A 27,868-nucleotide genomic window follows, 5' to 3' on the forward strand; every position below is an offset into this window, starting at 1 on the left:
AAAAAGGCGTGAAGCCTTCTTTTGATTGACCAATAGGCAGCATTGGAGGACTGGAAGGAGACTGGTCCTCCTGCCAATCAGAGTCAGCCCATTGTCTGAATGCGGAAGTTCGACCATGTACTACTCAAGCTGCGACTCCTGATCCTCTCTCTCTGAATAAAGATTGAGCTTTACCCAGACTGCACATTCCTTCCTCTGTCCCAGATCTGTGAGTACGGCACTCTCTTATCTCGCCCCCTTTTCCATTTCTTTTTCATTCTGGGGTTCAGTTGTTGACTTGCAGCAACTGAAAGGAAAGAGTGAATTCGGCAGGGACAGACTCCGGAAACGTTGATCCAGGTCTGTATCTCAATTGGCAAAATAGTTAGGCAGGAGGCATCAGATGGTGGAGAAGTCGACGAATCGGTTGTAACCCTTCTTCAGGGCTGGGGCTGGGTGCAGAAGCTGCAGAGAAAAGGGGGTGGGGGTGAAGTGGGAAAAGGTCAAGACAGTTAGAGGGTACGACCTGGTTGGTCAATCGGAGGAATGAATCTTGTTGGTGGCAGGGAGGAGGGCGGGGATGGGAATGGAGTCAGGGAATGGAGAGGGAGGTTTTTTGAAATTGGAAAACTCAACGTTGAGTCCTTCGGGCTGCAGGCTGCCCGGAAGATGAGGTGTTGTCCCTCCAATTTGTGGTTAGATTGGTTGTGGCAATGGAGGAGGCCAAAGATGGTCATGTCAGAAAGGGGGTGGGAAGGAAATTGGAATGGGTGGTTACTGCGAGGTCTGGTCGCCCTCTGCGGGCACAGCTGCGATGCTCGGCGAATCGTTCCCCAAGTTTGCACTCGCTCTCCGATATAGAGAAGACCACAATGGCAAATGCAGTACCACAATATGAAGTTATACCCTTGGCTGTGGAAAACAAACGCAGAAAGGAAGTGCATTGTTTAAATGGCGATGTATTTGAATGTGGAGAAAGTGAGAACTGCAGATGCTGGAGATCAGGCTCAAACATTGTGGTACTGGAAGAGCACGGGAGGTTAGGCAGCATCCGAGGAGTAGGAGAGTTGACGTTTTGGACATGAGCCCTTTATCAGGAATGATGTGTGGATGGACAAAGAGGCCTCAGCATCCTTCTACACCAGTCACTGTCATTTGTCAGACAGGTGTAGCAAGCAATCAGCAAGGCAAGTGGTATATTAGCAAGAGGAGAAAGTGAGGACTGCAGATGCTGAAGATCAGAGCTGAAAATGTGTTGCTGGAAAAGCGCAGCAGGTCAGGCAGCATCCAAGGATCAGGAGAATCCACGTTTCGGGCATGAGCCCTTCTTCAGGAATGAGGAAAGTGTGCCAAGCAGGCTAAGATAAAAGTGGGGGAGGAGGGACTTGGGGGAGCGGTGTTGGAAATGCGATAGGTGGAAGGATGTTAAGGTGAAGGTGATAGGCCGGAGTGGGAGCGGGGGTGAGGGTGGAGAGGTCAGGAAGAAGGTTGCAGGTTGGGAAGGTGGTGCTGAGTTCGAGGGTTGGGACTGAGACAAGGTGGGGGGAGGGAAAATGAGAAAACTGGGGCTCAAGGGCGGAGGAGCGGGAAGTGGTCCAACTAGTCATGGAGATGTACAGCTTAGAAACAGACCCTTCGGTTCAACCCGTTCATGCCAACCAGATATCCCAACCCAATCTAATCCCAACTGCCAGCATTTGGCCCATATCCCTTCAAACCCTTCCTGTTCATACACCTGTCCAGATGTCTTTTAAATGTTGCAATTGTACTGGCCTCCACCATTTCCTCTGGCAGCTCATTCCATACACGTAATACCCTCTGTGTGAAAAAGTTTCATCTCAGATCTCATTTGTATCTTTTCCCCTCACCCTAAACATATGCCCTCTAGTTCTGGACTCATTTCCCCCCAACCCCCTCCCCTGGATAAGGCTTTGTCTATTTATCCTATCCATGCCCTTCATGATTTTATAGGTTACTCCTTAGCCTCCAACGCTGAGGGGAAACAGCCCTCGCCTCCCTATCGATCACATCCTCCAACCCTGGCAACATCCTTGTAAATTTTTTCTGAACACTTTGAAGTTTCCCAACATCTTACCGATACTAAGGAAACCAGAATTGCACACAATATTCCAAATGTGGCCTAACCAATGTCCTATACAGCCACAACATAACTTCCCAAATCCTATACTCAGAGGATTGGGGAAGTTTTCAAAACCTACAAAAGACAACTGGGAAAGAATGAAGGGACAAACTAAAACTTTGAGGGTCAGCTTGGAGGCATCAAGGTCTCAGGACAGGGGGTGGGGATGACCATGGGCCACATACCAGAAAATGGGACGAGATTGATTTAGGATATCTGGTCAGTACAGGCGTGTTGGACAGAAGGGTCTGTTTCTGTGCTGTACATCTCTATGACTCTGGCTTTCCACTAACTTTTGCCACGTCAATAGGTTCACTTTCTCTCTCATGTCGGTGTTAATGCCTTGACGTCTCATTTTGCTCCCACCTTCCTGGGGACATTAACCATCTTGTGTGTGGTCCTTCCTCAAGAAGCTGCATTGCAGGTTCACCCTGAATTGACACTTTTTTTTGCTTCCCAAAATCAGACCTGCTCACTCTCAGCAGGATCCCAGTGTTGGGAAAGATATTAACTTTCAGGTGGAGGTATCCAAAATTCAGAGAGATGTCAGTCTTGACATTTTTGCTTTTTCTGTCCCTGTAAGATCCTGAATCAGCACCTTCAGGGGAATTAGTTAGAGCGGAGTGAGAACAGAGGGGGGGAGAGAGTGGGATTGTGCTTTAAATTTTGTGGAATAACAAAAGAAAAGAATTGCTTGTTCAGAATTTCTACCCTGCACTGACAGTGATGACTTTTGTGATCTATTCTGACAGAATTTTTGAAGATTTGAAGAGGGAAGTTTTAAAATCAACAGATGAAGGGCTTATAACCGAAACATTGACCCTCCTGCTCCTCGGATGCTGCCTGACTCCCCTGTGATTTTCCAGTGCCACATTTTTCGACTGACTCTCCAGCATCTCCGGTCCTCACTTTGATGTCAATGTCTAACAGTCACTCAGTCCACTGGGGCCAGCAAAGATTTTCGCCGTGATTTCTGAGAGAGGAATCAAAGCTTTTTGGTTCCTGTCTGAGTATGTTTTCAGCATCAGTGGGACTGGACGAGAGACCCCACTGTTGCAGCGCACTGTGTGTGGAGCCTGAAACAGTTATACGGCCTGGGAAGGGGATTTCACAGCAGGGAGGGGCTCTACACGTGTTTGTGTGCAGCTGAAGCTGTGGCCATGGAGAAACCCGAGGAATCCCGCCCTGTGGAGAAACCGTGGAAGTGTGGGGACTGTGGGAAAGGCTTCCGTTTCCCGTCTGCCCTGGAGACTCATCGGCGCAGTCACACCGGGGAGAGGCCATTCCCCTGCACCGAGTGTGGGAAGGCCTTCAGATATTCCTCCCACCTGCTGGCCCACCAGCGGGACCACACGGGGGAAAGACCCTTCAGCTGCCCTGAGTGCGGGAAGGCCTTCGTGTTTTTCTCCGCCCTGTTGGCCCACCAGCGGGTTCACACAGGAGAGAGGCCATTCAGCTGCCCAGAGTGCGGGAAGGCTTTTACCAACAACACCAACCTGCGGAGGCACCAGCGGATCCACACAGGGGAAAGGCCATTCAGCTGCCCTGAGTGTGGGAAGGCCTTCAGCGATTCCTCCGCCCTGCTGATCCACCAGCGGGTCCACATGGGGCAGAGGCCCTTCAGCTGCCCCGAGTGTGGGAAGGGCTTCAGCACATCCTCCACCCTGCTGAAGCACCAGCGGGTCCACAATGAGGAGAGGCCGTACATCTGCTCTCAGTGCGGGAAGGCCTTCAGCACATCCTCCACCCTGCTGACCCACCAGCGGGTCCACACCGAGGAGAGGCCGTACATCTGCTCTCAGTGCGGGAAGGCCTTTACCCGGTCCTCCACCCTGATGAGCCACCAGCATGTCCACACTGGGGAGAGGCCGTTCACCTGCTCTCAGTGCGGGAAGGGCTTCACCTACTCCTCCACCCTGTGGAGCCACCAGCGGGTCCACACGGGGGAGAGGCCCTTCAGCTGCCCTCAGTGCGGGAAGGCCTTCAGCAGATCTTCCTCCCTGCTGAGCCACCAGCGGATCCACACCGGGGAGAAGCCGTACATCTGCTCTCAGTGCGGGAAGGGTTTCACCCGCCCCTCCCACCTGCGGAGCCACCAGCGAGTTCACGTGCCATCGCAGGGGGATTGAAGGAGTGACGGCCGAGTCCCATTATCGATTGGAATATCAACCCGGTTCTGGGGACTCCCAGGTTTGAATCCCGCCACGACAGATGGCAGAATTGGTATTCGGTCAGAAATGTGGAATTCGGAATCTAACGATGAGACCATTTCAGGGAGGGGGTGGTAGGGGGAGAAAGCCCCCATCTGATTCCCTCTCTCCCTTGTTAGGGAAGGGAACCGCCATTGTGGGAAAGGATACACTAAAGTCGTTCCAGCTGCATCCTTTACCCGGTCTGGCCTACACGTGACTCCAGACCCACAGCAGTCTGGTTGACTCTACACTGCCCCTTCCTGGCAAAGGAGCGGGGAGAAACTTACTTGGAGACAGGGTATGGGTTGAAATTGCTGAGTGAGGCAATACTTCCTCCGGGTTACGGCTGTACCAAGGATCCAATTTCAAAGGGACAGCTTGGTGCTGACCAATAGTAAAGACAGTGGGGTGGGGGGGCGTGGGGGGAACAGGGGAGGTGTGGTGTGTGCACTTTGACCTTGAGCTGTTCAAGAAGCAACTACTTTTTCTCTGCCTTTTTGCTGGGGGGATCTGAAGCTGTAACAAAGTTGGGTTGCAATAAAGGTTACCTGAACTTACCACCGGGCTCAGACTCTCATTGAAAGCTTTGAGCTCCAAGAGGTTTTTGTTTTAAAGCTGCTCATTTCTTTCAGCCTCCTGCACTAAGTTTAGAACATAGAACAATCCAGCGCAGAACAGGCCCTTCGGCCCTCGACGTTGCGCTGACCTGTGAACTATTCTCAGCTCGTTCCCCTACACTATCCCAAAATCATCCATGCACTGATCTAAGGATTGTTTAAATCTCCCTAATGTGGCTGAGTTGACTACCTTAGCAGGTAGGGCATTCCACACCCTTACCACTCTCTGTGTAAAGAACTTGCCTCTGACATCTGTCTTAAATCCATCACCCCTCAATTTGTAGTTATGCCCCCTCGTACGAGCTAACGTCACCACCCTAGGAAAAAGTCTTTCTCTGTCTACCCTATCAAATCCTCTGATCATCTTTTATGTCTCTATCAAATCCCCCCTTAACCGCCTTCTTTCCAATGAGAAAAGACCCATGTCTCTCAGCTCGAAATGTCGACTCTCTTGCTCCTTGGATGCTGCCTGACCTGCTGCGCTTTTCCAGCAACACATTTTCAGTTCATCAATATATAAGCCTCATGGAACAGTGTCATAAGACACAGAACTTATATCAAAAAATCAGTGTCATGCAACTGGTAGAATATATTGAACAAACTTAGATTGTCTTCATCTCTTCGAATGGGTGTGGGCTTTGGTTCATTAATATGTAACAATGTTCTTGAGATGACATAAGGTTTTATAAAAGAAAGGCATCTCCGTTCAGACAATGCATTAAAGGTGTGAGATTTGAGTCTGTCAGTATTCCAATCTTGAATCAGACTGGTTCTGTTTCCAAAGTCGGAATTTGTAAAATATTACATGCATTGACTGCCTGCAGATTGTGTGCTTTTTGAACAAAATTGAATGTATCTGCAAATATAATTCTGCCAATACAATTTCACCCCAAAGAGTAGTGTGTGTGTGTGTGCATGAGAGAATGAGAGCGTGTGCATGTGAGTTTGTGTGTGAGTGTGCGCAGAAGTGTGTGTGTGCATGCTTGGGAACGTGAGAGTGTGATGGAGTATGAGGTAGTGTTATAGGTGACTTCTGTCTAGGTATTCTAAATCTCCGGAGAATAGTCCCTGACACTCGGCTTACTACTCTACACTAGGGCTATGGTTCAGATCAACCGGGTTCTGCCTCCACACTCTGCTGACCGCGGACTGTCCTTTAACCCTTGACTTCCGTGTGGCGGACGAACCGCTCCAACACACAGTCTAAGGGAGACTGTCCACAAGGTCCCGTCCTAGGAGGCGAACTCCAAGCTGTCAGCACCAGCCCTTATCCCCACTGGCTAGCGCTATCCCGTGGCAAATCGAAATGCTGCGAAACACACAAATGAAGCAACGAATGTTTATTCAAACTTGCAAGTTTGGGCGTCTTCCAAAAGAAAAAGGGAAGGTCCGCGCCGAAAGGTTTGCAGCAGTAATATTTATACATTATTTTTACATCTGAAAAGGTTAGTAACAATTCCATTGGTTAAAACATTTCACGCTTCTCTCTGCCAATTCTTTGATTAAACATTATATTGTTTTTAACAATTCTGCTGGTTAAAGCATTTCTTGGTTATCTGTATGTTTCTAATGTTATAAAGGGCTTCTATTGTATCTTGCCCTCTGTGTCTTAATCATTATATCATTTTAACAATTCTGCTGGCTAAAGCATTCCTTGGTATCTTGCCCAAGGTTACCTAACTTCATAGCAGCCTAGTTTTAATTAATAACTTATGTCAATTTTATCCAAGGTCACAATCCGCCACGTTCTTGACATAACAGTTCCTTCTGACTTCTTTCATGTTCCCAAGCAGGCCTGCCTGCAGTTTAGTCTCATAGTTAGCCCTTACTCATTAATCCTTAGTTTTAGTACAGAAATTACCTCATCCATACCAAGATAGTGTGTGTGAGAGTGAATGTGTGTGAGAGAGTGTGTGTGTGAGTGTGTGAGAGAGTGTGTGTGTGAATGTGTGAGAGAGTGTGTGTGTGTGTGAGAGAGAATGTGTGTGAGCGTGTGTGTGTGTGTGAGAGAGATAGAGAGAGTGTGTGAAACTGCAGAAATTACATTACCCATATCAGCTGCGAGTGTGAGAGTGTTGAGGGGTGTGTGTGTGTCTGTCTGAGCGAGAGAGTATGTGTGTGAGAGAGAAGCTTATTGAAAGCAAAGGGTTGCATTTACTTGTACAGATAATGATCGGACCATGAGTCGTGTTATAGAACAGACAGACATGGGGTGGGGGTGTTCAGGTACATAGTTCTTTGGAGGTTGCATCACTGGTAGACAGGGTGGTTAAGGCGGCGTTTTGCAACATTGCCTTCATTGTTCACACCACTGAGGAGAGGGGTTGGCACATCATGTTGAGGTTGTGCAGGATGTTGGTGAGGCCACTTTCAGAGTACTGAGTACAGTTCTGGTGGCCCTGTAATAGGAAGAATACTATTAATGAGGGTTTAATAAAGATTTACCAGGATGTTGTAAGGACTGGAGGGTTTGAGTTATAAGGAGAGGCTGGGACTTTATTCACTGGAGCACAGGAAGTTGGGAGTTGACCTCATTGAGATTGATAAAATCATGAGGAGTGGAGGTAAGGTGAATAGCAAATGGCTCTTGCTTAACGTAGGGGAACTCAAAACTCGGGGAGCTTTTTTTTAATGTGAGGAGAGAGATTTAAAAGGAAGAGGAGGGGCAACATTTTGAAAGAGGGTGAGTTGCATGTGGAATGAACTTGCTGAGGATGTGGTCGATGCAGGTACAGTGACAACATTGAAACAGCATTTGGATGGGTACATGAATAGAAAGGTTTAGAGGGAAATGGGCCAAATGCAGGCAAATGGGATGTGGGAATATCTGTTTAAATGGAGCGGTGAGCTTTCCCAATGTAGACAGGGCTCCTCGAAACGTGGCAGTGTACATTGGGGAGACTGGGCACCTCCTAGCAGAGCGCTTTAAGGAACATCTCCGGGACACCTGCACCAATCAACTACACTGGCCCGTGGCCCAACATTTCAACTCCCCCTCCCACTCTGCCGAGGACATGGAGGTCCTGGGCCTCCTTCACCGCTGTTCCCTCACCACCAGACACCTGGAGGAAGAACGCCTCATCTTCTGCCTCGGAACACTTCAACCCCAGGGCATCAATGTGGACTTCAACAGTTTCGTCATTTCCTCTTCCCCCACCTCACCCTAGTTCCAAACTTGCAGCTCAGCACTGTCCCCATGACTTGTCCTACCTGCCTATCTCCATTTCCACCTATCCACTCCACCCTCTCCTCCCTGACCTATCACCTTCATCCCCTCCCCCACTCACCCATTGTACTCTATGCTACTTTCTCCCCACCGCCACCCTCCCCGAGCTTATCTCTCCACGCTTCAGGCTCATTATTCCTGATGAAGGGCTTTTGCCCGAAATGTCGATTTCGCTGCATCTTGAATGTTGCCTGAACTGCTGTGCTCTTCCAGCACCACTAATCCAGAATCCGGTTTCCAGTATCTGCAGTCATTGTTTTTACTTCGAGAACAGGAAACTGCAGACCATTTAACTTAACTTATGTCATAGGGAAAATGTTCAAAGCTATGATTAAAGATGTGATGACAGGGCACTTGTATAAGTTCAGGCAGCGTGAATCTGTTTTTGTCAATGAGAAATAATGTTGTAATACTGTTTTGAAGAACCGCCTCTCCGCACTGCGACTGAGCTGATGAATCTCCAATGCCGATAGGGAATGGAATCCGTTCCCACAATCCCCACATTTCCAGGCTTCTCCCCAGTTCTGGTATCCTTTTCGCTCCCTGTTTCTGATGAACAATTGAAACTGTGATCACACTCAGGAAACGTGTACAGCCACCCCCTGCTGGGAACAGGGTAATGTTTCTTCACCTGTGTAACTGCTTACAGCTCCTTCCCACAGACAGCTCACTGGGGCACACTCTCTCCCAACAAGGGGAAAAGACATACAAAAGTTGAGGAGTCAGACAAAATGCGGAAGCAATAAAATGTCGAATCACGGGGGGAAAATATTGTGGCTCTCCCCCCTTTTTTTCCCTGTTACCATTTGGACACTTAAAATCTGTCAGAAACACCAACATCCCAAAGAGCACACTGCGCATGTTTGCCGGTGTCACCAACGCAGTGCGCATGTTTATCGGTGTCAGCAAACATCTGGGCATGCTCGTCACTGTGCGTTAAAAAAGGTGCGCGATTAAAAGTCGATTGTCCAATAGGGAGCCCTGGAGGACCGAAAGGACGTTGGTCCTCCTGCCAATCAGGGGCACCCCATTGTCTGAATGCGGAAGTCGGACCATGAGGTTCCGACGCTGCTGCTCGTATCTGAATGAAGAATGAGCTTTATCCCAGACTGCAAATTCCTCTGTCCGTTATCTGTGAGTACGGCACTCTCTTCTCCTGCCACCTTTTCCATTTAATCTTCATTTTGGGGTTCAGTTGTTGACTTGCAGCAACTAAAAGAGAAGGGAGTGTGTCGGGGTGGGGACAGACTCTGGAAACGTTGCTCCAGGTCTGTGTCTGAATTGGCAAAATAGACAGGCAGGAGGTTGGAAGAACACAGCAAGCCAGGCAGTATCAGGAGGTGGAGAAGTCAATGTTTCGGGTGTAACCCTTCTTCAGGATTGGGGATGGGTGTAGGGGGTGATGCAGATAAAGGGTGTGTTGGGTGGTGAAGTGGGCATCGGTGTAGACAGGTAGAGGGTTCGACCTAGGCAAAAGTGAGGACTGCAGATGCTGGAAACCAGAGTTTAGATCAGAGTGGTGCTGGAAAAGCACAGCAGGTCGGGCAGCATCGAGGAGCAGGAAAATCGACGTTTCGGGCAAAATCCCTTTATCAGGAATTTCCCCAGGTTGGGGGAGTCCAAAGCTAGAGGGCATATGTTTGAGGTGAGAGGGGAATGATTTAAAAGGGACATGAAGGACAACTTTTTCACAGACGGTTGTGCGTGTATGAAACGGACTGCTAGAAGAGTTGGTGGAGGCTGGTACGATTATATTTAAAATGCATCTGGCTGGGTACATGAATCGGGATGGTTTGGAGTCGTGTGGGTCACGTGCTGCCAAACGGGACGAGATTAATTTCAGATATGTGGTCGGCACAGACAAGTTGGGCCGTAAGGTCTGTTTCCATGCTGTGAAAGCAGAAGTGTGGTTGTGAAGACTGGACTTTCTGGGTTTATTTGGAAGTACTCGCTTTTGGACACTGCTCCATCATCAGGTGGTTGTGGAGTACAAGATCATATGGAAAAAGATTAAAGTGTCCTACCACTGAAATGATGTATTGAACAAACCTAGATAGTTACGTCTTTCATCTTTTAAAGTGGGTTGCAACTATCATTCATGTGTAAATCTCGATAACATAAGGTTTTATAACAAAAGGTAACAACATCTGGGCGGCATGGTGGCTCAGTGGTTCTTAATTCTGCCTCACAGCGCTTGGGACCCAGATTCAATTCCAGCCACTGGCCACAGTCTGTGTGGAGTTTGCACATTCTCCCCGTGTCTGCATGAGATTTCTCCAGGTGCTCCGGTTTCCTCCCACAATCCAAAAATATGCAGGTTCGGTGAATTGGCCATGCTTAAATTGCCCATTGTGTTCCATCCATTGGTCAGGGGTAAATATGGGGAATGGGGCCTGGTGGGTTACTCTTTGGAGGGTTGGTGTAGATCTGTTGGGCCAAAGGGCCTGTTTCCGTACTGTACAGAATCTCATCCAATCTCAGCTCAGACAATGTGTTCAAAGTGTGAGGTCAGTCTGTCTTTATCCCCATCTTGAATCTGACTAGTTCTGTTTCTAAAGTAGGAATTTATAAAATGCAACATGTTCTGACAGCTTGCAGATTGTGCATTTTTGAGCGAAATAGAATTTATCTGAAAATATAATTCTGCAAATGCAAATTCACCCCCATGGACCTGTGTGTGCTTACATGCATGAGACAGCAAAAACGTTTATTTCCTTGCTGTGTATCTCTGTCTATTTGGTAACAGATGCTTTATTTCTGTTGGCGTAAATATTGTTGTAAGTCATAGCTGGGTACTAATAGTTAGATATAAGGCAAAGAGAATTCCTCAAGTCGGGCACTATCAGAATCCTGGGAGACCCCTATTTCTGGTTTACTTCCTATTGACAAACCTTAAGCATGAGCACCTATTTATTTCTATTTTTTTGTTTCACTTTTCTTGTTTGATTCCCTGGTACAACTACACTCTGTGTCTGGTCGGTTGTCAGGCTGGGAGATAGTGGATTGGGTTTCGATTGACTGAATGTTGTATTGTTCTGGAAGGTGTAAAGGATGTGGGGGGGGGGTTGGGGAATCAAAACTTCAGAAATCCAGCAGAGCTGAGAACAGACCAACATCTTACTCTGTGGGAACAGGGAGATCAACAGGACAGACAAACCAGGACCTGAAATCCGACCTGACACCGGATTACTGTGATCAGTGTTTTGATTAGCAATGCCAACCCTCTTCGGGCATGAGCCCTTTTTCAGGAATGAGGAAAGTGTGTCCAGCAGGCTAAGATAAAAGGTAGGGAGGAGGGACTTGGAGTAGGGGTGTTGGAAATGCGATAGGTGGAAGGAGGTCAGGGTGAGGGTGATAGGCCGGAGCTTCCTGTTTGACTACCCCCTCGATATTCAAGATCCAATCCTTGTCAGCCTGAAGCCATGTCTATGTAAGGAGTCTCAGATCATAATTATTCTCTTCAATGTGTGCAATCAATTCATTCACTTTTGTAACAGTGCAGCACACATGCAGACGCACTGTTTTCGGTTTTAATTTGTATGATCTTTGCAATCCGGTTTTGATTGCTGATACATTTACCCTCCTTGTCCCTTTCCATCATTCTGTGATGTTCATTTCCCACATCACTACATTGCTCACTGGCCTTGATTGGGATTGGCCGTGCGAAATTACCCATAGTGCCCAGGGATGTGCAGGTCAGGTGTATTTGTCAGGGTAATGTAGAGCAGTAGGGGTATGGGTGGGTTCCCCTTCAGAGGGTCGGTGTGGACTCGTTGGGCCGAGTGGCCTGCTCCCACTCTGTGGGGATTCTCTGTAGCGAATGAATAGGAGCAAACGGTGCAGGACAACGCAGGCGCAGTGCGTGCGCCCGGCTTGGCCACGCCCACCCTCTCAATCGTCTGAGTACAGGATTTGGGAGATTACGTTGTAGCTGTCCAGGACATTGGTTAGGCTACATTTGGAATATTGTGTGCAGTACTGGTCTCTCTGCTGTAGGAAGGATGTCATGGATGTTGTGAAACTTGAAAGGATTCAGAAAAGATTGGCATGGATGTTGTCAGGGTTTGAGCTGAACAGGATGGGGCTGTTTTCCCTTGAGTACCAGAGGCTGAGGGGTGATCCTACAGGTTTCTATAAAATCATGAGTGACATGGATAGGATAAATACACAAGGCATTTCCCTGGAATGGGGGAGTCCAGAACTAGAGGGTAATAGGTTTAGGGTTGGGGGGAGATTTGAAAGGGCCCTAAGGGGCTACTCTTATATTCAGAGGGTGGTATTATGTAAGGAATGAGCTGCCAGAGGAAGTGGTGGAGGCTGGTACAATTACAGCATTTAAAAGGCATCTCGCTGGGTATATGAATAGAAAGGGTTTAGAGGGATATGGGCCATGTGCTGTCAAATGGGACTAGATTGATTTAGGATATCTGATCGGCATGGATGAGTTGGACCGAAGGGACTATTTCTGTGCTGTACATCGGGTAGACAACGGTCCTCAAAATTCTGTTCCCATTAGGCTCTCCCTTAGCTCTATTGTACATGATAGCCGACCCAATTTAGTCCCAGCTGCCAGCACCCGGCCCATATAGGGGCCAAGTGATGGCAAACGTGACTAGATTACTTTAGAATATCTGGTCAACTCGGACAGATTGAGCTAAAGGGTCTGTTTCTGTGCTGTGTGACTCTAATTGTCTCCAGTGAAAGCAGAAGTGTGGTTGTGAAGGCTGGACTTTCAGGGCATGTTTTGCCCTGACTGGGAGCAGAAGAGTTTGATTGACGTGTGTCGGTGTTAATGCCTTGATGTCTCATTTTGCTCCCACCTTCCCGGGGTCATTAACCATTTTGTGTCTGGCCCTTCCTCAAGAAGCTGCATTACAGGTTCACCCTGAATTGGCACTTTGTTTTGCTTCCCAAAATCAGACCTGCTCACTCTCAGCAGGATCCCAGTGTTGGGAAAGATATTAACTTTCAGGTGGAGGCATCCAAAATTCAGAGAGATGTCAGTCTTGATGTTTTTGCTTTTTCTGTCTCTGTAAGATCCTGAATCAGCACCTTCAGGGGAATTAGTTAGAGCGGAGTGAGAACAGAGGGGAAGGGAGAGTGGGATGGTGCTTTCAATTTTGTGGAACAACACAAGAATATTCCACAGAAAGTCGAGTTGCTTGTTCTGAATTTCTACCCTGCACTGATAGTGATGACTTTTGTAATCTCTTTTTGCAGAGTATTTGAAAATCTGAAGACTGAAGTTTCAAAATCAACGAATGTAGGGCTTATGTCCGAAACATTGACTCTCCTGCTCCTTGGATGCTGCCTGACCTGCTGTTTTGCCAGCGCCACATTTTTTGACCGACTCTCCAGCGTCTGCAGTCCTCACTTTGATGTCAATGTCTGACAGTTACTCAATCCATCGGGACAGCAACTGTTTTGGACTGTGATTTCTGTGAGAGGAATCAACGCTTTTTGCTTCCTGTTTGAGGACATTTTCAGCATCAGTGGGACTGGACGAGAGACCCCACTGTTGGAGCGCACTGTGTGTGGAGCCTGAAACAGTTATACGGCCTGGGAAGGGGATTTCACGGCAGGGAGGGGCTCTACACGTGTTTGTGAGAAACTGAAGCTGTGGCCATGGAGAAACCCGAGGAATCCCGCCCTGGGGAGGAACCGTGGAAGTGTGGGGACTGTGGGAAAGGCTTCCGTGTCCCGTCTGCCCTGGAGACTCATCGGCGCGGTCACACCGGGGAGAGGCCATTCCCCTGCACCGACAGCGGGAAGGCTTTCAGCACATCCTCCCACCTGCCGGCCCACCAGCAGCACCACACAGAGGAGATGCCCTTCAGCTGCCCAGAGTGCGGGAAGGCCTTTACCCGGTCCTCCACCCTGCTGAGGCACCAGCGTGTCCACACCGGGGAGAGGCCTTTCAGCTGCCCTGAGTGCGGGAAGGGCTTCAGCGATTCCTCCACCCTGCTGACCCACCAGCGGGTCCACACGGGGGAGAGGCCATTCACCTGCACTCAGTGCGGGAAGGGCTTCAGCGATTCCTCCAACCTGCGGAGCCACCAGCGGGTCCACACGGGGGAGAGGCCCTTCAGCTGCCCTGAGTGTGGGAAAGGCTTCAGCAATTCCTCCGCCCTGCTGACCCACCAGCATGTCCACACCGGGGAGAGGCCGTTCACCTGCTCTCAGTGTGGGAAGGGTTTCATCTGCTCCTCTACCCTGCGGATCCATCAGCGGGTCCACACAGGGGAGAGGCCCTTCAGCTGCCCCGAGTGCGGGAAGGCCTTCAGCACTTCCTCCGCCTTTCCAATGAGAAAAGACCTAAGTCTCTCAGCCTTTCCTCATAAGACCTTCCCTCCAGGCCAGGCAACATCCGGTAAATCTCCTCTGCACCTTTTCCAATGTTTCCACATCCTTTCTATGATGGGGCAACCAGAACTGTACACAATATTCCAAGTATGGCTGCACCAGTGTTTTGTATAGTTGCAGCATGATATTGCGGTTCTGGAACTCAATCCCTCTCCCAATGAAAGCTAACACACCGTGTGCCTTCTAAACAGCACTGTACACCTGGGTTGCAACTTTCATGGATTTATGCACATGGACTCAAAGATCCCTCCGCACATCCACAATACCAAGAATCTTTCATTGACCAACTACTCTGCCATCCTGTTATTCTTCCCGAAGTGCATCATCTCACATTTAGCTGCATTGAACTCCATTTGCCACCTCTCAGCCCAATTCTGCAGTTTATCCAAATCCCCCTGCAATCTGTAACATTCTTCCAAACTGTCCAGTTCTCCACCGACTTTAGCGTCGTCTGCAAATTTACTAATCCATCCACCTGTGCCTTCATCTAAGTCAGTTATAAAAATGACAAACAGCAGTGGTCCCAAAACATCCTTGTGGAACACCACGAGTAACTTGACTCCAGACTGAGTATTTTCTATCAACCACCACTCGCTGCCTTCTTCCAGTTTCTCATCCAAACTGATGAAGGGCTCTGGCCCGAAACGTCAAATTTCCTGTTCCTTGGATGCTGCCTAACCTGCTGTGCTTTAACCAGCAACACATTTTCAGCTCTAATCCAAACTGCTAAACCACCCTCAATTCCATGCCTCTGTACTTTCTCCATCAGCCTACCATGTGAACCTTATCAAAGGCTTTACTGAACCAAGTATACCACGTCAACTGCTCTACCCTCATCTGCATGCTTGGTCACCTTCTCAAAAAACTCAATGAGGTTTGTGAGACACGATCTGCCCTTGACGAAACCATGTTGACTATCTGAAATTAAATTGTTGCTTACTAGATGATTATAAATTTTATTTCTTATGATCCTTTCCAAAATCTTTCGTACAATAGAAGGAAGGCTCACTGATCTATAATTACCTGGGTCATCTCTGCTGCCCTTCTTGAACAAGGGCACAACATTTGCAATCCTCCAGTCCTCAGGTACTAAACCCGTAGACAATGATGACTCAAATATCAAAGCTAAAGGCTCTGCTATCTCCTCCCTAGCTTCCCAGAGAATCCTCGGATAAATCCCATCCAGCCCAGGGACTTTTCTACTTTCACTCCTTCTTGAATTGATAACACCTGTGTGTACCTAACCTCGATCCTTTCGAAGAGAAAGTGAGGACTGCAGATGCTGGAGATCAGAGCTGAAAATGTGTTGCTGGAAAAGCACAGCAGGTCAGACAGCATCCAAAGAGCAGGAGAATCGATGTTTCAGGCATAAGCCCTTCTTCAGGAATGAGGAAAGTGTGTCCAACAGGCTAAGATAAAAGTGGGGGAGGAGGGACTTGGGGGAGGGGCGTTGGAGATGCGATTGGTGGAAGGAGGTCAAGGTGAGGGTGGTAGGCCGGAGTGAGGTGGGGGTGGAGAGGTCAGGAAGAAGATTGCAGTTTAGGAAGGCGTTGCTGAGTTTGAGGGATTTGACTGAGACAAGGTGGGGGGAGGGGAAATGAGGAAACTGGAGAAATCTGAGTTCATCCCTTGTGGTTGGAGGGTTCCTAGGTGGAAGATGAGGCGCTCTTCCTCCAACCATCGTGTTGCTATGGTCTGGCGATGGAGGAGTCCAAGGACCTGCATGTCCTTGGTGGAGTGGGAGGGGGAGTTGAAGTGTTGAGCCACGGGGTGGTTGGGTTGGTTGATCCGGGTGTCCCAGAGGTGTTCTCTGAAACGGTCCACAAGTAGGCGGCCTGTCTCCCCAATATAGAGGAGGACACATCGGGTGCAGCGGATGCAATAAATGATGTGTGTGGAGGTGCAGGTGAATTTGCGGTGGATATGGAAGGATCCCTTGAGGCCTTGGAGGGAAGTAGGGGGGAGGTGTGGGCGCAAGTTTTGCATTTCTTGCGGTTGCAGGGGAAGGTACCAGGAGTGGAGGTTGGGTTGGTGGGGGGTGTGGACGTGACGAGCGAGTCACGGAAGGAGTGGTCTTTCGGAACGCTGATAGGGGAAGGGAGAGAAATATATCCCTGGTGGTGGGGTCCGTTTGGAGGTGGCGGAAATGACGGCGGATGATACGCTGTATATGGAGGTTGGTGGGGTGGTAGGTGAGAACCAGTGGGGTTCTGTCCTGGTGGCGGATGAAGGGGTGGAGCTCAAGGGCGGAGGAACGGGAAGTGGAGGAGATGCGGTGGAGGACATTGTCGATCACGTTGAAGAAGGAGGCTATCTGGGTTGTACGGTATTGAAACTGGTCCTCCTGGGAGCAGATGCGGCAGAGACGAAGGAATTGGGAATATGGGATGGCGTTTTTACAGGGGGGCAGGGTTGGAGGAGGTGTAGTCTAGGTAGCTGTGATCGTCAGTCGGTTTATAGTAAATGTCCGTGTTGATTCGGTTATCCGAGATAGAAATGGAAAGATCTAGGAAGGGAAGGGAGGGATCTGAGACGGTCCAGTTGAAGTTGAGGTCAGGTTGGAAGGTGTTGGTAAAGTGGATGAACTGTTCAACCTCCTTGTGCGAGCACGAGGCAGCGCTGATACAGTCATCGACGTAGCAGAGGAAAAGGTGGGGCTGGTGCCAGTGTAGTTGTGGAAGATGGACTATTCCACATATCCTACGAAGAGGCAGGCATAGCTGGGGCCCATGCGGTTGCCCATGGCTACTCCTTTGGTTTGGAGGAGTGGGAGGATTGGAAAGAGAAGTTGTTCAGGGTGAGGACCAGTTCAGTCAGTCGAAGCAGGGTGTCAGTGGAAGGGTACTGGTTGGGTTGGTGGGAAAGGAAGAAGCGGAGGGCTTTGAGTCCTTCATGATGGGGGATGGAGGTGGAAAGGGACTGGATGTCCATGGTGAAGATAAGGCGTTGGGGACCGGGGAAGCGAAAACCATGGAGGAGGTGGAGGGCGTGGGTGGTGTCCCGAACTTATGTGGGGAGTTCTTGGACTAAGGGGGACAGGACCGTGTCGAGGTATGCAGAGATGGGTTCAGTGGGGCAGGAGCAGGTTGAGACAATGGGTCGGCCGGGGCAGTCAGGTTTGTGGATGTTGGGCAGGAGGTAGACACGGGCAGTGCAGGGTTGTGGGACTGAGGTTGGAGGTGGTGGATGGGAGATCCCCTGAGCTGATGAGGTTATGCATGGTCTGGGAGATGATGGTTTGGTGGTGGTCAAGGGGGCAGAAGGAGGAGGTGTCCATGAGTTGGCGTTTTGCCTCACCGGTGTAAAGGTCGGTGCGCCAAACTACTACCGCGCCTCCCTTGTCTGCCAGTTTGATGGTGAGGTTGGGATTGGAGCGGAGGGAGTGGAGGGCTGCATATTCAGTGGGTGAGAGGTTGGAGTGGGTGAAAGGGGTGGAGAGGTTGAGGCGGTTAATGTCGCGGCGGCAGTTGGCTATAAAGTGATCAAGGGCAGGTAAGAGGCCAGCACGGGGCGTCCAGGTGGATGGGCTGTGTTGGAGGCGGGAGATGGGGTCGTCAGAGGGTGGGCAAGAATCTTGGTTGAAGAAGTAGGCAGGGAGGCGAAGGCGGCGGAAGAATTGTTCGATGTCTCGCCGCGTGTTGAACTCGTTAATCCGAGAGCATAGGGGAATGAAGGTGAGGCCTCTGCTGAGGACTGATCTTTTATCCTCAGAGAGGGGGAGGGCTGGAGGGATGGTGAAAACACGGCAGGGCTGGGAGCGAGGACCTGCTGTGGGGCTGGAGCTGGGAGTGAGGGTGGGTTTAGGGGCGGGGATGGGGACGAAGATCGGTGTGGGGGCGGAGTTGGGCATGGTGACAGAGATCGGCAATGGGGTGGGGGTGGGGGTGGGGGTGGGCGCGGTGACGGAGATCGGCGTGGGGGCGGAGACACATGCGGCGTTGTGGTTGTGCGGGTTAGTGATGTCACTGGGGGCGGAAGTGGCTGCGGCGATGGCAACCCAAGGGGGTAAAGTGGCTGTGGCGACGAAAGAAACCATGTTATTCCCGATAGCCGTGGAGGTCGCAAATTGGCCACAAACAGGTCCAGGCGGTGGGCCGTGGAGGGGGTCGTTAGGGCCGACTGCCTTACCCCTCTTCCGCGGTTACATTAGAGCCCGGGTGTCCTTGGAGAAGGAGCACGCGGTGTCCACCAACACCCTGGAGTTGTTCAGGGGGAGGTGGGTGCCGCAGGGAGTGGAGTGCATCATTTCCCCCTCCAACTCTATTTTGATTGAGTCCCTGCCCTCCCCTTCACTGATTGATCACACAGCATTGCCCTTTGATGTGAAGGGCGCTGCTTGTCACTGGCCACCCGGGTGTTTTCCTATCTTCCTGGTGGTGGGAATTGAATAAAGATTGGTGCACTTTGTTTCTCTCACTGTGTCTCACACCCGCTCACACACAACATGGTCAATGTGACTATGACAGGACAGGCCCCACATTCCTTCCCCTCCGTCCCCCCCACAACCTGCCTCACCTTTCACCTCCCGGGCCCAGTACCTTCCAGGTGGCCCCATAGTTGACACAGGGGCCGCCCCACGACCAGTAGAACTCCACCACCCAGGCGCCCGACCAGTTCCCAAGCAGGTCCTTCACCCCATCCGCCTCCAGAATGTTCACCGGCTCCTGGCTGCTGTACAGCCGGCCGGTGTGGCCGTGACACAGCAGCTGCGCCAGGAAGGCGGCGGTGGCGGCCAGTGCCGGGTGTCTGCCCCGGGCCGCACGGCGCCATTTTCCTAACGGCCGCCCTCCCGCCGCTTCCTCGCTCGAGCGACTTCTCCTCCCAACCGCCTTCGCCCCCGCGTGACGTCTGCACGGGGGGATGGGCGGGGCCGGGGGAGCCTCACCGTCACCAAGCAACAGCCACCTCGCGCTACAACTGCTCATTCACAAAAACAAACTCTCCTGTCTCGCTCTGCAGCTGCAGGGGGGGACACTGCCACGTTTCGAGGAGCCCTGTCTACATTGGGAAAGCTCACCGCTCCATTTAAACACATATTCCCACATCTAACGGAACGGCCTCATATCTAAAGGGGGCAATCTGCATTTTAAAGGGACATGGACATTTTAACGGACTTATAAAGAGATATAAATGGACAAGATTACGTTTCAAAGGGATGTGGGCACATTCAAAGGGATATCTTAATATGTAAAGTGACGCAGTTATATCTAAATGAATCTACATTTCGAAGAGACGTTGCCCTGTTTATAAGTAGAGACAATAGGTGTGAATTCTGTCTGTGTCCCAATGTTGAGTCAGACTGACAATTTTCTTAGAAAAGCTCTGCACTTAAATTAAATTCTTGAGAAGGTAATTTATAGATTAGAGCATCTATCTTCAGAATTCTACTGGTTTCAATAGAGGTATACAGCACAGAAACAGACACTTCGGTCCAATTCGTCCATGCCGACCAGGATTCTAAACTAAACCAGTCCCACTTGCCTGCATTTGGCCCATTTCCCTCTAAACCTTTCTATTCATGTACCCATCCAAATGCTGTTTCAATGTTGTCACTGTACCTGCATCTACCACATCCTCAGCAAGGTCATTCCACATGCAAATCACCCTCTTTCAAAATGTTGCCCCTCCGGTTCCTTTTAAATCTCTCTCCTTACATTTAAAAAAAATGCCCCCCCCACCCCAGTTTTGAGTTCCCCTACGTTAAGCAAGAGCCATTTGCTATTCACCTTACCTCCACTCCTCATGATTTTATCAATCTCAATGAGGTCAACCCCCAACCTCCTGTGCTCCAGTGAATAAAGTCCCAGCCTCTCCTTATAACTCAAACCCTCCAGTCCTTACAACATCCTGGTAAATCTTTATTAAACCCTCACTAATAGTATTCTTCCTAATACAGGGTCACCAGAACTGTACTCAGTACTCTGAAAGTGGCCTCACCAACATCCTGTACAACCTCAACATGATGTCCCAACCCCTCTCCTCAGTGGTGTGAACAATGAAGACAATGTTGAAAAACGCCACCTTAACCACCCTGTCTACCAGTGATGCAACCTCCAAAGAACTATGTACCTGAACACCCCCACCCCATGTCTGTCTGTTCTATAACACGACTCATGGTCCGATCATTATCTGTACAAGTCCTTGTTTTAGCAAAAATGCAACCCTTTGCTTTTAATAAGCCTCTCTCTCACACACATACTCTCTCTCTCAGACAGACACACACACACACCCCTCAACACTCTCACACTCGCAGCCTCATACTCCATCACACTCTCACTTTCCCAAGCATGCACACACACACACTTCTGCGCACACTCACACACAAACTCACATGCACACGCTCTCACTCTCTCATGCACACACACACACACACACACTACTCTTTGGGGTGAAATTGTATTGGCAGAATTATATTTGCAGATACATTCAATTTTGTTCAAAAAGCACACAATCTGCAGGCAGTCAATGCATGTAATATTTTACAACTTCCGACTTTGGAAACAGAATCAGTCTGATTCAAGATTGGAATACAGACAGACTCAAATCTCATATCTTTAATGCATTGTCTGAGCGGAGATATCTTTGTTTTATAAAACCTTAAGTCATCTCAAGAACATTGTTACATATTAATGAACCAAAGCCTGCACCCATTCTAAGAGATGAAGACTATCTAAGTTTGTTCAATATATTCTACCAGTTGCATGACACTGATCTTTTGATATAAGTTCTGTGTCTTATGACGCTGTTCCATGAGGCTTTATATATTGATGAGCTGAAAATGTGTTGCTGGAAAAGCGCAGCAGGTCAGGCAGCATCCAAGGAGCAAGAGAGTCGACATTTCGAGCTGAGAGACTTGGGTCTTTTCTCATTGGAAAGAAGGCGGTTAAGGGGGGATTTGATAGAGACATAAAAGATGATCAGAGGATTTGATAGGGTAGACAGAGAAAGACTTTTTCCTAGGATGATGACGTTAGCTTGTACGAGGGGGCATAACTACAAATTGAGGGGTGATGGATTTAAGACAGATGTCAGAGGCAAGGTCTTTACACAGAGAGTGGTAAGGGCGTGGAATGCCCTACCTGCTAAGGTAGTCAACTCAGCCACATTAGGGAGATTTAAACAATCCTTAGATCAGTGTATGGATGATTTTGGGATAGTGTAGGGGAACGAGTTGAGAATAGTTCGCAGGTTGGTGCAACATCGAGGGCCGAAGGGCCTGTTCTGCATTGGATTGTTCTATGTTCTAAACGTAGTGCAGGAGGCTGAAAGAAATGAGCAGCTTTAAAACAAAAACCTCTTGGAGCTCAAAGCTTTCAATGAGAGTCTGAGCCCGGTGGTAAGTTCAGGTAATCTTTATTGCAACCCAACTTTGTTACAGCTTCAGATCCCCCCAGCAAAGAGGCAGAGAAAAAGTAGTTGCTTTTTGAACAGCTCAAGGTGAAAGTGCACACACCACACCTCCCCTGTTCCCCCCACGCCCCCCCACCTCACTGTCTTTACTATTGTTATAGGTGACTTCTGTCTAGGTATTCTAAATCTCCGGAGAATAGTCCCTGACACTCGGCTAACTACTCTACACTAGGGCTATGGTTCAGATCAACCGGGTTCTGCCTCCACACTCTGCTGACCGCGGACTGTCCTTTAACCCTTGACTTCCGTGTGGCGGACGAACCGCTCCCACACCCAGTCTAAGGGAGACTGTCTACAAGGTCCCGTCCTAGGAGGCGAACTCCAAGCTGTCAGCACCAGCCCTTATCCCCACCGGCTACCGCTATCCCGTCGCAAATCGAAATGCTGCGAGACACACAGATGAAGCAACGAATGTTTATTCAAACTTGCAAGTTTGGGCGCCTTCCAAAAGAAAAAGGGAAGGACCGCACCGAAAGGTTCGCAGCAGTAATATTTATACATTATTTTTACATCCGAAAAGGATAGTAACAATTCCATTGGTTAAAACATTTCACGGTTCTCTCTGCCAATTCTTTGATTATCTGTATGTTCTTAAACATTATATTGTTTTTAACAATTCTGCTGGCTAAAGCATTCCTTGGTTATCTGTATGTTTCTAATATTCTAAAGGGCTTCTATTGTACCTTGCCCAAGGTTACCTAGCTTCATAGCAGCCTAGTTTTAATTAATAACTTATGTCAGTTTTATCCAAGGTTACAATCCGCCATGTTTTTGACATAACAGTTCCTTCATGTTCCCAAGCAGGCCTGCTTGCATTCAGTCTCACAGTTAGCCCTTACTCATTAACCCTTAGTTAAACTGCAGAAATTACCTTACCCATACCAAGAGAGAATGTGTGAGAGAGAGAGAGAGAGAGAGAGAGAGAGAGAGTGTGTGTGTGTGTGAGAGAGAGTTGTGTGCAAGAGAGAGAGCGTGTGAGAGAGAGAGCGTGTGAGAGAGAGAGAGAGTGTGTGAAACTGCAGAAATTACATCACCCATATCAATATTGGTCAGCACCAAGCTGTCCCTTTGAAATTGGATCCTTGGTACAGCCGTAACCCAGAGGAAGTATTGCCTCACTCAGCAATTTCAACCCATACCCTGTCTCCAAGTAAGTTTCTTCCCACTCCTTTGCCAGGAAGGGGCAGTGTAGAGTCAACCAGACTGCTGTGGGTCTGGAGTCACGTGTAGGCCAGACCGGGTAAAGGATGCAGCTGGAACGACTTGAGTGTATCCTTTCCCACAATGGCGGTTCCCTTCCCTAACAAGGGAGAGAGGGAATCAGATGGGGGCTTTCTCCCCCTACCACCCCCTTCCTGAAATGGTCTCATCGTTAGATTCCGAATTCCACATTTCTGACCGAATACCAATTCTGCCATCTGTCGTGGTGGGATTCGAACCTGGGAGTCCCCAGAACCGGGTTGATATTCCAATCGATAATGGGACTCGGCCGTCACTCCTTCAATCCCCCTGCGTTGGCACATGAACTCGCTGGTGTCTCCGCAGGTGGGAGGAGCGGGTGAAGCCCTTCCCGCACTGAGGGCAAATGAACGGCCTCTCCCTGGTGTGGATCTGCTGGTGCCTCAGCAGGGAGGAAGATGTGCTGAAGGCCTTCCCGCACTCGGGGCAGCTGAAGGGCCTCTCCCCCGTGTGGATCCGCTGGTGGGTCAGCAGGGCGGAGGAGCAGATGAAGCCCTTCCCGCACTGAGAGCAGATGTACGGCCTCTCCTCGGTGTGGACCCGCTGGTGCTTCAGCAGGGTGGTGGAATCGCTGAAGGCCTTCCCGCACTCGGGGCAGCTGAAGGGCCTCTCCCCCGTGTGGATCCGCTGGTGGGTCAGCAGGGCGGAGGAGCAGATGAAGCCCTTCCCGCACTGAGAGCAGGTGAATGGCCTCTCCCTGGTGTGGACATGCTGGTGGATCAGCAGGGCGGAGGAATTGCTGAAGGCCTTCCCGCACTCGGGGCAGCTGAAGGGCCTCTCCCCGGTGTGGACCCGCTGGTGGGTCAGCAGGGTGGAGGACCAGGTGAAGCCCTTCCCGCACTGAGAGCAGGTGAACGGCCTCTCCCCGGTGTGGACACGCTGGTGCCTAATCAGGGTGGAGGACTGGGTAAAGGCCTTCCCGCACTCGGGGCAGCTGAAGGGCCTCTCCCCGGTGTGGACACGCCGGTGGGTCCGCAGGGTGGAGGAATCGCTGAAGGCCTTCCCACACTCAGGGCAGCTGAAGGGCCTTTCACCCGTGTGGACCCGCTGGTGGGCCAGCAGGTGGCAGAAATGTCTGAAGGCCTTCCCACAGTCGGTGCAGGGGAATGGCCTCTCCCCGGTGTGACTGCGCCAATGAGTCTCCAGGGCAGACAGGACACGGAAGCCTTTCCCACAGTCCCCACACTTCCACGGTTTCTCCACAGGGCGGGATTCCTCGGGTTTCTCCATGGCCAAAGCTTCAACTGCACACAAACACGTGTAGAGCCCCTCCCTGCCGTGAAATCCCCTTCCCAGGCGTAATAACTGTTTCAGGCTCCTCACACAGTGCGCTGCAACAGTGGGGTCTCTCGTCCAGTCCCACTGACGCTGAAAACATACTCAGACAGGAACCAAAAAGCTTTGATTCCTCTCTCAGAAATCACGGACGAAAATCTTTGCTGGCCCCAGTGGATTGAGTGACTGTCAGACATTGACATCAAAGTGAGGACCAGAGATGCTGGAGAGTCAGTCGAAAAATGTGGCACTGGAAAATCACAGGGGAGTCAGGCAGCATCCGAGGAGCAGGAGGGTCAATGTTTCGGTTATAAACCCTTCGTCTCTTGATTTTAAAACTTCCCTCTTCATATCTTCAAAAATCCTGTCAGAATAGATTACAAAAGTCATCACTGTCAGTGCAGGGTAGAAATTCTGAACAAGGAATTCTACTTTTTGCAAAACATTCTTTTCTTTTGTTTTTCCACATAATTGAAAGCACCATCCCACTCTCTCTCCCCCTCTGTTCTCACTCCGCTCTAACTAATTCCCCTGAAGATGCTGATTCAGGATCTTACAGGGACAGAAAAAGCAAAAACATCAAGACTGATATCTCTCTGAATTTTGAATATCTCCACCTGAAAGCTAATATCTTTCCCAACACTGGGATACTGCTGAGAGTGAGCAGGTCTGATTTTGGGAAGCAAAAAAAAGTGTGTCAATTCAGGGTGAACCTGCAATGCAGCTTCTTGAGGAACAACCAGACACAAGATGGTTAATGTCCCCAGGAAGGTGGGAGCAAAATTAGACGTCAAGGCATTAACACCGACATTAGAGAGAAAGTGAACCTACTGACGTGGCAAAAGTTAGTGGAAAGCCAGAGTCATAGAGATGTACAGCACAGAAACAGACCCTTCTGTCCAACACGCCTGTACTGACCAGATATCCTAAATCAATCTAGTCCCATTTGCTGGCATGTGGTCCATAGCTGGGGTCATCCCCACCCCCTGTCCTGAGACCTTATGCCTCCAAGCTGACCCTCAAAGGTTTGGTTTGTCCTCGATTCTTTCCCAGTTGTCTTTTGTAGGTTTTGAAAACTTTCCCAATCCTCTGAGTATAGGATTTGGGAAGTTATGTTGTGGCTGTACAGGACATTGGTTAGGCCACATTTGGAATATTGTGTGCAATTCTGGTTTCCTTACTATCGGTAAGATGTTGGGAAACTTCAAAGAGTTCAGAAAAAATATACAAGGATGTTGCCAGGGTTGGAGGATGTGATCGATAGGGAGGCGAGGGCTGTTTCCCCTCAGCTTTGGAGGCTAAGGAGTAATCTATAAAATCATGAAGGGCATGGATAGGATAAATAGACAAAGCCTTATCCAGGGGAGGGGGTCGGGGGGAAAAGAGTCCAGAACTAGAGGGCATATGTTTAGGGTGAGGGGGAAAGACACAAATGAGATCTGAGGTGAAACGTTTTCACACAGAGAGTATTACGTGTATGGAATGAGCTGCCAGAGGAAATGGTGGAGGCCAGTACAATTGCAACATTTAAAAGACATCTGGACAAGTGTATGAATAGGAAGGGTTTGAAGGGATATGGGCCAAATGCTGGCAATTGGGATTAGATTGGGTTGGGATATCTGGTTGGCATGAACAGGTTGAACCAAAGGGTCTGTTTCTAAGCTGTACATCTCCATGAAAAGTTGGACCACTTCCCGCTCCTCCACCCTTGAGTCCCAGTTTCCTCATTTTCCCTCCCCCCACCGTGTCTCAGCACCTCTTTCCCAACCTGCAATCTTCTTCCTGACCTCTCCATCCCCACCCCCGCTCCCACTCCAGCCTATCAGCTTCACCTTAACATCCTTCCACCTATCGCATTTCCAACACCCCTCCCCCAAGTCCCTCCTCCCTTCCTTTAATCTTAGCCTGCTTGGCACACTTTCCTCATTCCTGAAGAAGGGCTCATGCCCGAAACGTGGATTCTCCTGCTCCTTGGATGCTGTCTGACCTGCTGCGCTTTACCAGCAACACATTTTCGGCTCTGATCTCCAGCATCTGCAGTCCTCACTTTCTCCTCTTGCTAATATACCACTTGCCTTGCTGATTGCTTGCTACACCTATCTGACAAATGACAGTGACTGGTGTAGAAGGACGCTGAGGCCTCTTTGTCCATCCACACATCATTCCAGATAAAGGGCTCATGTCTAAAACGTCAACTCTCCTGCTCCTCGGATGCTGCCTAACCTCCCGTGCTCTTCCAGTACCACAATGTTTGACCCTGATCTACATCTCCATTTAAACAATGCACCTCCTTTCTGCGTTTGTTTTCCACAGCCAAGGCTATAACTTCATATTGTGGTACTGCATTTGCCATTGTGGTCTTCTCTGTATCGGAGAGCGAGTGCAAACTTGGGGAACGATTCGTCGAGCATCGCAGCTGTGCCCGCAGAGGGCGACCACACCTCGCAGTAACTACCCAATCCAATTTCCTTCCCACCCCCTTTCTGACATGACCATCTTTGGCCTCCTCCATTGCCACAACCAATCTAACCGCAAATTGGAGGGACAACACCTCATCTTCCGGGCAGCCTGCAGCCCGAAGGACTCAACGTTGAGTTTTCCAATTTCAAAAAACCTCCCTCTCCATTCTCTGATTCCATTCCCATCCCCGCCCTCCTCCCTGCCACCAACAAGATTCATTCCTCCTATTGACCAACCAGGTCGTACCCTCTAACTGTCTTGACCTTTTCCCACTTCATCCCCACCCCCTTTTCTCTGCAGCTTCTGCACCCAGCCCCAGCCCTGAAGAAGGGTTACAACCGATTCGTCGACTTCTCCACCATCTGATGCCTCCTGCCTAACTATTTTGCCAATTGAGATACAGACCTGGATCAACGTTTCCGGAGTCTGTCCCTGCCGAATTCACTCTTTCCTTTCAGTTGCTGCAAGTCAACAACTGAACCCCAGAATGAAAAAGAAATGGAAAAGGGGGCGAGATAAGAGAGTGCCGTACTCACAGATCTGGGACAGAGGAAGGAATGTGCAGTCTGGGTAAAGCTCTATCTTTATTCAGAGAGAGAGGATCAGGAGTCGCAGCTTGAGAAGTTCAGAGTCCAACTTCCGCATTCAGACAATGGGCTGCCTCTGATTGGCAGGAGGACCAGTCTCCTTCCAGTCCTCCAATGCTGCCTATTGGTCAATCAAAAGAAGGTCTCACGCCTTTTTTTGCGTACAGCGATGAGCATGCTCAGTGTTTTGCTGACACTGGCCAGCATGCGCACTGCGTTGCTGACACCAGCAAACATGCGCAGTATGCTCTCTGGGGATGTTGGTGTTCCTGACAGATTTTAAGTGTCCAAATGCCAGCGGGATGAAAAGATAGAGCCACAATTGTTTTCCCTGCGGCTCGATATTTTATTCCTTTTGCATTTTGTCTGGCTGCTCAACT

General features: G+C 49.6%; 2 protein-coding genes across 2 annotated transcripts in view; one reads left to right on the forward strand and one right to left on the reverse strand.

Moving 5' to 3' along the window:
- The window catches only part of LOC132808065 (zinc finger protein 850-like), a 60,742-nt gene extending 33,206 nt beyond the window's left edge, over nt 1-27,536 (reverse strand). The window contains exons 1-3 of the mRNA XM_060821976.1: nt 27,438-27,536; nt 23,449-24,805; nt 11,118-11,126 (exon numbers count right to left, since the gene is read on the reverse strand). Of these exons, the coding sequence (XP_060677959.1) occupies nt 11,118-11,126; nt 23,449-24,396 (957 nt within the window). The 5' untranslated portion in view covers nt 24,397-24,805; nt 27,438-27,536. The remainder of the gene's footprint in view (nt 1-11,117; nt 11,127-23,448; nt 24,806-27,437) is intronic.
- LOC132808059 (gastrula zinc finger protein XlCGF26.1-like) lies at nt 110-15,427 on the forward strand. The gene is made up of 3 exons (XM_060821970.1): nt 110-208; nt 2,872-4,227; nt 13,795-15,427. Exons 2-3 carry the CDS (start codon nt 3,280-3,282, stop codon nt 14,629-14,631), a joined length of 1,785 nt encoding a protein of 594 aa, XP_060677953.1. The 5' UTR covers nt 110-208; nt 2,872-3,279; the 3' UTR covers nt 14,632-15,427.
- Nucleotides 27,537-27,868: the final 332 nt, after the last annotated feature.

The sequence above is a fragment of the Hemiscyllium ocellatum genome (assembly GCF_020745735.1).
Source record: "Hemiscyllium ocellatum isolate sHemOce1 chromosome 27 unlocalized genomic scaffold, sHemOce1.pat.X.cur. SUPER_27_unloc_3, whole genome shotgun sequence".
Taxonomy (NCBI): Eukaryota; Metazoa; Chordata; class Chondrichthyes; order Orectolobiformes; family Hemiscylliidae; genus Hemiscyllium; species Hemiscyllium ocellatum.